Below are 12,634 nucleotides of genomic sequence, written 5' to 3' on the forward strand. Positions count from 1 at the left end.
GCCCTGGCTGGGCAGGACCTGGCCCGCTCCTCACTGGCAGTCCTCTCGGACTCCTGTCCTGCCCCTTCCAGGGAGACAGCTGAGAGGAGGCTGGGGACCACAGGGCCCACCTGAGACCAGTCCCTCCTAGGATCCAGGGTCGGTGGAGCTGGTCGGGCCTCCCCAGACAGAGACGTGAAAGCCACGTCATCCTGCAGGCAGCCCATCACCCCCTGTGTCCAGGAGACCTGGGGTCCCCACTTACTGCTAAGGGATGGCCACCTGGTCTCCCTGTCCCACCCAGGGCACGCGAGGTCTCCCTGTGGACCGGCCACCTCCTGACTCCCTTCTTCCCAGAGGAAACTGCAGCTCACGGAGAGTAGAAATCTCTGAGTTCATGGTTAATCCACAACAAAGCCTTCACTTTTTATTTGTGGAGTAGGACAAGGCAAGTTGAATTTAGTGAGTTTGACATTATTAGAATTTCTCTGATGATTAGGGACAGTCCCCACTGGGTCAGTTAGCAGAAATTAGACCCAAGGACCCCAAAGGCAAATCTCCTGAGTGATGTGCGTCAATGGCAGCATCTAAGGGTTGGAGCTCAGCAGGTGGCTGAGGCTAGACGCTCCTTTGAACGTAGCCACCTGGGTGCTCTGCTCGTGGGAAGGGTGACTGGTCTCTGAGTGCAACCTGTAAGACCTGCAAACTTAGACCTCACGTGCAAACCAGGGCGGGCTGGCAGTGAGCTTGCCTATAGTGTAAGCAGGGCGAGGGGGAGGGCAGTGTGAGTCAGACTGCAGGCAGGAGGTGTGTTCACCTGCGTCCCCACTTGACCTTGACCCAAGCAGTGGAACCGAATTGAAGGAATAACACGACTTTCCAGTTCTCACAGGACTCCTCCCTACGGACCGAGTCAACCTGTAGGATTCTTGGATAATTTCTGGGCAGAATGGGGTGGCCTCAAGAGAGAATAGATTTCTGCTAAGGAGAGAACTCAGTGCTTGAGTGAATAATTAGAAAAACAAAAGAGATGTGTCCACATTGTCCACCAAACTGATGACATAGACCATACTCATTACCATTACCATTAACTCAAGAAACATTTACTAACATCTGCTATTTTTCCAGGACCCTTTTCTGGACACTGACTGTATCATGGTGGATAAGGTAAAGGTCTCACCTTTCATAAGCTCAGAATATTTCCTGGGAAAGATAACCAAGTAAATAGACAGTAATAAGAGAACATGACAAATGCAGGGACAGAGGCTTACCTTCTGGTTATGTGTGTTAGGGAGGGGATGATAAACAAGGAACAAATGGAATAAATTGTATATATTAAATAGTAATAAATGTGCTGGAAAAAGAGAAAGCAAGGAAAGGAGCAAGAGTGGAGGGAAGGAACATTGTAAACAAGATGATGACATAGTGACATCTGAGTAGAGATTTGTAGGAAGAGAGGGAGTGACCATGCAGTCCTGCAGGGGAAGAGGAAACGGTAGGTGCAAAGGCCCTGAGGCAGGAGCATGCCTGCTGTGTTCCCAAACACAGCTGGGAAGCCAGAGAGACTGGAGCCCCACAAACAAGGAGGAGAGAGATGAGAAGGGAGCCTGGAAAGATGACATCATTTACTCTGAGTAGGGTTTGGAATAGAATGACAGGATCTGACTTAGGTTTTAAGAGAACCACTCTGGCTGCTGTGCTGAGAACAGCCTGGTGGGAACAACAGCCAAAGCAGTGGGACCAGTTAGGAGGCCATGACAGAAATCTGGGATAAAGAGGAAAGTCGCTTGGGATGGCGTGGGAAGAAGTGGCCAGATCTGGACATATTTTGGAGACAGGATAGAACTCACAGGATGTGCTGATGGCTTGAATTTAGAGAATGAGAGGAAGAGAGGCGTAAGGAAGATGCCACAGTTTTGTGTTGTTGGGGTTTTTTAAATCAGTTTTATGGAGGTATAGTTTACACAGAGTAAATTTCACCATTTTAAATAAATTATAGCCCTATGAGTTTTGATAAATGCATCCAGTCATGTAACCATCACCACAATCAAGATATAAAGCCAGGGCTTCCCTGGTGGCGCAGTGGTTGAGAGTCCGCCTGCTGATGCAGGGGACACGGGTTCGTGCCCCGGTCCGGGAAGATCCCACATGCCGCGGAGCGTCTGGGCCGGTGAGCCATGGCCGCTGAGCCTGCGCGTTCGGAGCCTGTGCTCCGCAATGGGAGTGAGCCACAACAGTGAGAGGCCCGCGTACCGCCAAAAAAAAAAAAAAAGATATAAAGCCAGTTCCATCACTATTAAAAAATCCCCCTATGCCCCTTTGGGGGCAATCCTTTCCCCACCCCAGCCCCTAGCAACCACCCGTCTGCTCTCTGTCCCTATAGATTTGCCTTTTCAACAGTGTCGTATAAATGGATTCATGGTGTGGAGCCTTTGGAGTTCATCTTTCTCCCCTCGGCATCATGTGCTTAAGGTTCACCATGTTGCGGGGCTTCCCTGGTGGCACAGTGGTTAAGAATCTTCCTGCCAGTGCAGGGGACACGGGTTCGATCCCTGGTCCGGGAAGATCCTACATGCCGCGGAGCAACTAAGCCTGTGTGCCACAACTACTGAAGCCCGCTCACCTAGAGCCCGTGCATCGCAGCAAGAGAAGCCACCGCAATGAGAAGCCCGCACACTGCAACGAAGAGTAGCCCTTGCTCGCCACTAGAGAAAGCCCATGCGTAGCAACAAAGACCCAACGCAGACAAAAATAAAAGAGGGATTTCCCTGGTGGTGCAGTGGTTAAGAATCCGCCGGCCAATGCAGAGGACACGGGTTGGATCCCTGGTCCGGGAAGATCCCAAATGCCACAGAGCAACTAAGCCCTTGTGCCACAACTACTGAGCCTGGCTCTAGAGCCTGAGAGCCACAACTACTGAGCCCGCATGCCACAACTACTGAAGCCTGCGCACGTAGAATCCATGCTCTGCAACAAGAGAAGCCACCGCAATGAGAAGTAGCCCCCGCTCGCCACAACTAGATAAAGCCCATGCGCAGCAACGAAGACCCAACCCAACCAAAAATAAATAAATTAATTAATTAAAAATAAATAAATAAATTTATAAATAAAGATTAAAAAAAAAAGATTCACCATGTTGTGTATAGTTTGTTCATTTTTGTTGCTGAGTAGAATTCTACTGAATGTATTGACCACAGTTTGCTTATCCATTCACCAGCTGAAGAAACATTTGGGTTGTTTCCAATTTTTGCCAATTCTGAATAAAGCTGTTATAAATATCTGCATACAGATTTTGTAAGAATATGTTCTCTTCTCTCTTGGATCAGTCTTAGGAGTAGGATTGCTGCATGGATGTTCAGCATTACACGAAACAGTCAGCATGTTTTCCACAGGGGCAGTACCAGCTTGCACTCCCACCAGCAACAGGTGAGCATTCCAGGAGCTCTGCATCCTCTCCAACACTTGGTGTTGTCAATACTCCAAGTTTCCCAAACTGAGCAGTTAGAAGGAAGGACTGCTGCTTTGTGCTGAGATGGAAATTCTGCCAGTGGAGCAAGTTTGAGAGGGAATACTGAGATTCATTTGGGGTCACCTTAAGGATGAGAGGTCTATATGATATTTACGAGGGGATGTTGATTAGTTGAGTGGACATGCAGGGAGAGAACTCTGGAGTCACCTCTATGGATGGTGTGTAGAGCTATGACACCAGATGCTATCACCCATGGATACAAGTAGGTGAAGGAGGAGAGAAGGCCCAGCTCTGATGCTGGGGCATCAATCACATAGAGGTTTGGGAAATGAGGAAGAACCAGCAAAATAGACTATGTTCTGTGAAAGTGATTATTCCCCCCCTCAGTAAGAATTGAGACAACTGTGTCCCTGAAAACTGGTATTTGTCCTGGTTTGCCTGTGTGTGATTGTTTAGTAGCTGCCAACAGGAAATCAGACCCACAGGCCCATTGGGTCAAGGTCACGTGGTGATGCAGATGAACACAGCCCCCACAGTCTGACACACACCACCTTCCCCCATGCCCTGGTTATGCTCTTACTCACTAGCTGCCTGCCAGTCTGCCTAGTGTCATCATGTGAGGTCTAAGGTTGCAGACCTTGAAGGTCATACTCACAGGCCAGTCATCTTTCCCATGAGCAACTTTGTGATACTATGAGCACAACGACCTGGGCACAGGTAGCAAAGTTTGGCTTGGAGCTGGGAAATCCATTGTCTCCACCTTCACGTAGAATCCCACACTCCCCAGGAAGTCTGGGGAGCTTGGGGAGCTTGGGGAGCTTGTGCCCTTGGTGAGGAGACTGGTGAGCTCATTAGGGCACCATCAATGGGGTCATGGTGAGACTCCTTCAGGTGCCTCCCAGGGCAGCAGCACTGACTGGGAGACTTCAAGCAGGAAAGGGAGAGAAAGAAAATACTTGCTCTTGAGTAAGCATGATATGAAAACGTGAAACTAACTGGGACACCCTCTGAAGGTCCAAAGCTCTTGTGGACAGGTATGAGCTCAAAGCCTTCATAATTTAGATAATTTAAGTGTGATTTGATTGTACTGACGAAATCTGACATACTGTTACCATGATAACAAACAGTGTTTATTGTAAAAAAAAAAAAAAAAAGCAAAAAAGTTTTCTGTCAATCTAAAACTATTCTGGGGGCTTCCCTGGTGGCACAGTGGTTAAGAATCCGCCTGCCAATGCAGCAGACACAGCTTCGAGCCCTGGTCCGGGAAGATCCCACATGCCGTGGAGCAACTAAGCCTGTGTGCCACAACTACTGAGCCTGTGCTCTAGAGCCTGAGAGCCACAACTACTGAGCCCACATGCCACAATTACTGAAGCTCACACACCTAGAACCCGTGCCCCGCAACAAGAGAAGCCACCACGTTGAGAAGCCCACACACTACAGCGAAGAGTAACCCCCACTCGCTGCAACTAGAGAAAGCCCAAGCGCAGCAACAAAGACCCAATGCAGCCAAAAATAAATAAATATAATTAATTAATTAATTTAAAAAACGATTTTTTCAGAATAGTTTTAGATTGACAGAGGGTCTGAAGCAGTTATATCAGTTACAAAGGCATTTAGCTGCAGTAAAAGAAGATCCGACCAACAGTGGCTTGAAAGCACACAAGAAGGATGGAGGTGGCTGTCTAGGATGGAGGCAACTTCTTAACCATGTCCTCACACCCGCAGCTTCTGAATCTTTGTTCACTGTCAATTTAGGTGTTATTCAGCTCGCAGCCTCATGGTGATAAGATGGCTGCTAAGGATTAGGCATAACATCTGTATCCAAGACTAGAAGAAGGCAGACGGTGGGAAAGGATAATGCCAACTGAACATGTTCCTGTTATCAGGAACAAAACAAAGTCTTCCCAAGAAACTACCCATCAGACATCTGTTTCCACTGGGACCTTGTGGGAGACTGTGGAAAGGAACATTTAGTTTTTCCAGTCTCTAAGGTGGAAGAAGGAAGGGAGGGGTATTGGAATGGGGTTATTGGCTTAGCCAGCCAAAGGAGTCGGCCACCAAGGGAGCTCATGGGGTTAGATGTGATTTACACACTTGTTCTGGTTGCAGAGTAGAGACGAATTGGCAGGTCCCTGGCGTGGGAGTGAAAGTCTTCTAAAGAATTAAAGATCTGAGGAAGGAGCATGTGGAGGAGCAGTAGCCAGACCTCGCAGCCTATGACTAAGGCACTTCCATTGTAAGGACATGGGTCACTGTGGCCAGATGGCGGCACCCTGCCCTGGGGGAGGTAAGGAGGACTCTCCCTGGGGCTGCTCCATGTGGGGGGTTAAAGGTGAGTGGAGGCACCTGCTGGGAGCCCAGGTTGGTGTGCCGGCCCCTCCCACTGGCACTTCCCCTTAGCCCGACAGGCCAAAGGGGCTCCGTGTGCAGCCCCCAGAGGCAGGAGGTGTCGGCGGAGCCGAAGCAGTGATGGCCCCCACCCCCGCCCATTTGGGGCTTGCTCCTGGCCTGGTTCCAACCAAGGGGCAAACAAGCTCTCTGCGATGCTGGTGTGGACCCCACCAGGGCTGGACTGACCACATTTCCACCTCCTGGACCCCCCACCCGACTGGGGAGGGAGTCACTGGAAATCTTGTCACACTTTGGAGCCGAGGCGGGCTCCCCACCCCATGGCCCAGCCCGTCTGTCAGGCTTCTTGGGGCTGTGGGAAGGTGCCTCTGGCTCTGGGGCTCCCTGGAGGGTGATGGCCAGCTCAGAGAAAACCCACCCTCACCTGAGGGTCCCACATTTACGGGGTGACTTCTCAGCCCCAGCAGATGTTTCTTTTGTTTTCTTTAATTTTATTTATTTATTTAATTTTATTTTTTTTGGCTGCATTGGGTCTTTGTTGCTGCATGTGGGCTTTCTCTAGTTGCGGAGAGCGGGGGCTATTCTTTGTTGCGGTGCGTGGGCTTCTCATAGTGATGGCTTCTCTTGTTGCAGAGCATGGGCTCTAAGTGCACAGGCTTCAGTAGTTGTGGCATGTGGGCTCAGTAGTTGTGGCTCACGGGCTCTAGAACACAGGCTCAGTAGTTGTGGCACACGGGCTTAGCTGCTCCACGGCATGTGGGATCTTCCTGGACCAGGGCTCGAAGCTGTGTCTGCTGCATTGGCAGGCAGATTCTTAACCACTGCGCCACCAGGGAAGTCCCCCCAGCAGATGTTTCTAGGTGTGGCCTTCTCAGGGGCTTCTGTCAGGAGGCCATTGGAAGCAGAGGTAGAGGGTGGTGAGAGACAGGGCGTGGGGGACACTGAGCCACAGAGGCCAGTGGCCAGAGACGGAGACAGAGAAGGAGTGAGGGGACAGGGACAGGACGTTGGGGAGCGAGGAACAGAGGGAGAGCCTGGAGGGCAGAGGGGGAAATGGAGGCAGCAAGGAGGGCAGCAAATGAGGCACCGGTGGAGGGGTATGGTGGGGGGGGAGACTGAGTCCAGAGAGGAGGGTAAGTGGACAAGGGAAGCAGAGTGACAGGTAAAGCGGGACCAGGTCACAAAGGGGAGGGGCCTCACCTGAGCCACCTGCTCACCCCCCAGCTGGTTCCTAGGCCAGCGGGAGGCCAGGTTAACGTCTGTTTGTTAATAAGACCAACCCCACAGCACTTATTAACATGGGGGTAATCAAAATAATATGAACAAAAGTTTTAGAACAGTGCTCGCAGTAAAGGATACCAACCAACCAAACCACACCTGTGCTGCCTTCTCAAGCTCACTGCACTGATCGTTAGTAGTTGGAGACCCTGAGGCAGCCACTCAGCTCTATCCTCTGCACAGCTGGACCTACTTGTCTTTCTGACTGTTAGAAACAAATCTCTCTCGCACATACTCATCAAACCAACCACACAGCCCTGCCTGCACATTCGCTTGTTTCTGGGAAGCCCAGGTGGGGCTGATGGGGTACAGCGTCCTGGGCCCTGGGAGGAGGGGCAGGGCTGGTCCAGGAGGCCAGAGGCCTGGCTGCAGGAAGGTGGGCGTTGGGAAAGGGGAGCATTAGCTCGGTCCCAGGCAGACCCCATGGCGGCCTAGGACTCAGCTCTCAGCCCCACTCCCTGGGGGCAGGTGAGGTGACTCAAGCCCCCCCAGAGACCTGCTGTCTCATTGTTTTGCTCCTTCGTTCCGGGGGGAGGAGTCACAGAATCGGCAGTGAGTCACTGGCTGAGTCAGCTCCTGGGGAGTCCTGGCTGCCTCAGCCCAAATCTGAGACACCCGGCTCTAAGACGAGGGAGGATGGGGGACACCCCACTCTCGTGTGTGTTGGGGGGTTCTCCTAGCCAGCCCTGTTTCGGAAATTCAACAGGCAGATTGGGGACCTGCCTGGACCTGCAGCCCCCAACACCCACCTTTCACGTGGGAGAGCTGGGCCTCCCAGGTTGCTGGGCCTCCTGTCTCCTCTCCATTTGGTCTCCCTGGTGGCAAGGGGTTACAAAAGGACAGTGCAAAGGTCAGAAGTCAGGATGTTGAATCCTAGGTGGGCAGGACACCTGGGTCCCTGGCCAGACCGCCATCCAAACTCCTACCTGCCAGCCCCCGTTTTAACCCCGACTGGACCCTGCTTCCCAATGTTCCCATACCCGAGGGAAAAACCAGGAACTGGTGAATAAATAATTTATTGAAATTGGAGGAATAAATAAAACGTGTGGGCGGAGTTACAAATAACTGTAAAAACCATTAACATGTATGTACACAAAGGCGCTCCGGGCCTCGGGGGTGGGGCCTGAGCCCAGGGCCGGGGCGGGGCCTCCCCGCGGAGGAGATACGGCGCCGGCACTCGGGCGCTACCCGAGGTAGACCGCTTATTTACAACGGAGGAAACAGCACGTGGTCTCCCCAGATCCCTAAACCCCGCGGCTCCGGGCGGCCCTGCGAGCTCGCCGCGCCCCCAGAGCCCGTCCCCGGCGCCCTGTGGGCCCGCTACCCTGCGAGTGCCCGCGGAGCTGCACCCCTTGCACAAACTTCTGTACCCAGGAGCGGTGGGCAGCCAGGCTGATGTAGACGCCGGGCCGGTTGCGCTCCGCACAGCCCTCGCCCCAGCTGATGATGCCCGCCAGCAGCCAGGTGCCCTCGACCTGGCACATCAGGGGGCCTCCTGAGTCGCCCTGCGGAGAGGAGGGAAGGTTAGGGACCCGCGTGGGGCAAGCGGTGAACAGAGCCCAGGACCCGCGCCGCAGTGGGTAGCAGTTCCCTTCGCGGGGGACCATTTCTCCGACCTGGGGGCCGCGGCACCCTAACCAACGCCACCAGGACCGGGAGGGCGGGGAAGGACACACTTCCCAGGCTCACTTCCGGTAAGAAGCACTTTGCGCTAGACCTTCTCCCTCACAGCCCTGGAGGCAGGGAGGATTGTGACTTGCTTCACAGTTGAGGAAACCGAGGCTCAGAAAGAAGAAAACCGATCCAGCCCGGGTGTGGACCATTGCACCGTTCCGCCGTGCTCCACCACAGTGGTGGAGCTGGAGCTGGCTCTGGGGGCCAGGAGGGTGCCAGCTCCCTGAGTATGGGGTCAGGCACACCGGAGGTGCTCAGAATGTTTGATGTATGAATGGCTGAGCCAGGCTGGGGCCGGGTTCTGTAGGCATCTATCTAGGGGGACTACCAGGTCACAGCCGATTCTGGGAGGAGGCCCAGGAGCAGAGGGGTGATGGAGCTCAGTGGGGCAGGGTTGGGAAGGAGGTGGTGTGCTCACCAGACAGGCATCCCGCTCCCCCTCCAGGTAGCCAGCGCATAGCATGTCCTCTGTAATGGCGCCCTGCCCGGCTCCCCGCCAGTACAGGCGGCTGCAGACTGCTGAGTCGATGATGGGAACCTTTAGCTTCTTGAGGGTCTGAGGGTGGGGCAGGGGCACTGGGAGCAAGGAGGAGAGAGTCAGGCTTGGGAGACTCTCCTGGTGGCCTCCTCAATTCCCTCCTCAATTCTCTCAGCAGCATTTCTCAAAGGTTAAATGGGTCAACTCTGTCAGGCTTTCCCACAATGCCTGCAGAAAGCCCAAATTCCAGGACTCCACTCTGGACCTACTGAATCCCAAATTAATGTGCAGCCTGAAACTCTGAATCTTTAATGAGATCTCTGATGCCAATGAGATGGTTCAAACCAATGGTCCAGGCTTGTCCCGCCTCAGGCACTACTTTATCCAGCACTGGTACTGCTACAGACTAATGGCCACTCAGTGTTGAATGTTATTGGGACTTGAGGGACACCTCCACCATCCCCTAGGGGGATTGACCCTAGGGTTGGTCTGTAGACCTTCCCCAGTTCATAAATCCACCTTTCACAGGAGCCCCTAAGAATGACCGTGGGGAGGCTGGCTGAAACTTCAGAGTCAGTGGGGTCCCCAGATGCCCAAACTGGTGTCATTTCTCTTAATTCTTCTGGAATCTGGTTAAAGTTCCATATATATATGTCACTGCTTCTCTGCCTCTTACTTTATCTAATCTAATTTGTGTTTCTAGATGAGGTTTTCCAAACCTCCAGACTTGGTTTGCCAATTATATTTTACCATTTATGGAGACTGCATTTTCTCCTGGGAATTTTGCCTGCAATTGTGTCATGATGCCACCAGGGGGGCGTTTATTCCAGATTTGGAATCTTAGGGCTGTTTTCGTATTCACCTGGTTCAGCTTGGTCCCATAGACACCTCCTTTCAGCTGTTCCTATATCACTTAATATGTTGGTTGATCTGGCATCTTTGCCTCAGAACACAGCAAAAGGTACCTTTTAACTAGAAATGATCTAGAACTATCCACCTAGGCTTCTGTGTCATCACACCTCTGGGTCACAGCCTGTCCTTTCTTCTATCTGTGTCATGCTCTGCCTCTGGCCTCTATCCTTTGCTGCCCATGGCACCTGTATCTCCCAGTGTCCACCGCCCTCTGTCCCCACCCCACCCCCCTGGGTGGGAAAGAAGCCACACCTCCATCGTGTATACTCCCCCAGCCAGCAATCCAGCAGTTGGTGTCCGGAAGGAGCTGGACGGAGGAATCAGGCAGGCAGATGGGCAGGATGCGTTCAGAGAACTGGATGGCATGCTCCAGGCGCACCAAGGCGATGTCAGCACGGGCGCCTTCCTTCCAGGAGTACACAGGGTGGGACTTCACCCAGGCAATACCCACCTCCTGGGACCTCGGGCCGGGGTTCCCCAGCTTCCAGGCCCCCAGCAGCACAGAGAACAGGGCTGGTTTGTTCAGATCGCTGGAAGGGAGAGGGAGGGGGTGGCATCAGCCAGGAACCACTGGGTGGTCAGGAAGCATCTGGGAAGGGTTTCTGGGGGAATGGCAGGCATATGAAGGCCCCTGGTGAGCAAAAGAGGCTTCTGGGGAGAAGCAGGGACTCTCCTGAGGGACCCAAGGCTGGACTGAGGCCTGGAAGCCGGGGCCGTGTGGGCAGCCTGGGGTCTGGGGAATCGAGTGGAGGGGACCGGCTGAGCATATGTACCCTTTGAAGCAGTGGGCGGCCGTGAGCACCCAGTGGTTGGTGAGCAGGGAGCCTGCACAGAAGTGGGTGCCATTCTTCAGGATGCTCACAAGCCAGGGCCACTCAGCATCGGTGCTGTCCTCACCACCCACGATTCGGTTCAGGTATTGGGGCTTTCCACAGGCTGGGCGGCCTGGCAGAGGAGGGGCCGGTATGTCAAACCCTCAGGCACAATCCTCATCCCTTCCAGCCCCCCTTCCCTGCCTTCAGCACTTGGGCCTGTGCTCCAGTCTCCTCCCACCCTGGCTCCGTCCTTTGCTGCCTCTTCCGCGGCCCTTCCACCCTCTGCCCTCCCCTCTGGCTCAGCACTTGGTCCTCTAGCCCTTTTACCTTCTCGGGCCGCTCACCCCGTCCTGGGCCTCTCTCCTCCACATCCCGACTCTCTGGGCCGCATCCCGACTCTCTGGGCCTCTTTTCCTGCTCAAACCCCCTCTTGCCCCACTGCCTGCTTCTGACCTGTCCCCCACAAACAGACACACAGACACTACCCTGCCCTTCAGGCTTCCTCCCTCCCCGCTTCCCTGAGGGCAGCTCTGACTTACCAGCTGTCTTGGCAGCAGCTAGGGTGGCTGAGGGCAAGAGAAAGAAAGGGTCAGGTCAGTGGAGGGGAGCCCTGGTGCCCAGCAATCCTTCCCGGTGGCTCAGTCCCTGGGGCCCTCCAGGCCACCCCAGGCGGGGCATTTCCTGGAGCCTGGGCAGGACGGACAGAAACCTCAGGCCCTCGCTGTGAGCTGCGACCTTGGCCTCCCTGCAACTTCCTGTCCAGCCTGTGCCCAGGCTCCATGCAGCCTACCTGGGGGTGAGGGGTCAGCTCCTGGGGTGTCTCACTGGGGTAAGAGTAAGAACCCCCCTCCCAGGCCGGAGGTCTGGATGCCGCTGCCCCAGCAGTGGACCATGCAGACCCAAGAGACAGGAACGGGACGTGAAGAGGGTAAATAACAAGCAGAGCTGAGCACACTGAGCACTGACTGCGCTAAGCCCTGTCCTGGGCCCTGTAGTGCAGTGTTTCATGTACTCCTCACAGCTGTGGAGGAACCTGAGGCGCAGAGCAGGCAAATTATGATAGAGAGGGAGAGAGGGAGTTGGGGGAACAAAGCAACAGAAGAGAGGGAGAGGAGGGATTCAGGCAGGACCAAGAGGGAGGGCGGCTGGGTGGACAATGGGGAAGGGGTGCAGAGGGCAGCAGGCCCTCAGGACTCACCTGGAGCAGCCAGAAGCAGCAGGGAGGTTACAATCCTGACGTAGTGCCTCCCCAAGGCAGGGAGAGTCTTGGGAACCACCATGGTCACTGCCGACAGGAGAGCTTGTGTTCCCTGCAGGCCACCCCAGGTTTTATCCTGTGAGACAGAATGCTGTTGGACCAGTCTCCCGAGTGAGTGGCTCAGTCCCGCCACCCCGGGCTGTCAGTCACAAGGAGAGGGTGGGGCTTCGGGGAGGAAATGAGCCGTTAAAGTCGGGGGTGGGGCTGGGGGTGGGGTGGGAAGGCTCTAGCTGGGACCCCTACCTCAGGCCTGGATCCGCGGACTCAGGTCTCAGGATCTGGGCTCTGGAGGGGCAGGCGAGGGAACCTGGGCCCTCAGGTCTAGGCTAGGCCTTGACCTTGACTGGAGGGGCAGGGCAGAGAAAGGCCCTTAAGCTTGAAGCGGGGGTGGTCCAGGTGGGGAAGGAAGGCACTCAGAC

The 12,634-nt window shown here is 54.3% G+C and overlaps 1 protein-coding gene across 1 annotated transcript; it reads right to left on the reverse strand.

Moving 5' to 3' along the window:
• Positions 1-7,991: 7,991 nt before the first annotated feature.
• PRSS22 (serine protease 22) lies at positions 7,992-12,333 on the reverse strand. Its single transcript, XM_082644788.1, has 6 exons — positions 12,156-12,333; positions 11,497-11,523; positions 10,916-11,087; positions 10,395-10,672; positions 9,171-9,328; positions 7,992-8,583 (listed from the first exon to the last, which is right to left on the reverse strand). Exons 1-6 carry the CDS (start codon positions 12,235-12,237, stop codon positions 8,323-8,325), a joined length of 978 nt encoding a protein of 325 aa, XP_082500914.1. The 5' UTR covers positions 12,238-12,333; the 3' UTR covers positions 7,992-8,322.
• Positions 12,334-12,634: the final 301 nt, after the last annotated feature.

The sequence above is a fragment of the Mesoplodon mirus genome (assembly GCF_964341445.2).
Source record: "Mesoplodon mirus genome assembly, chromosome: 15".
NCBI lineage: Eukaryota > Metazoa > Chordata > Mammalia > Artiodactyla > Ziphiidae > Mesoplodon > Mesoplodon mirus.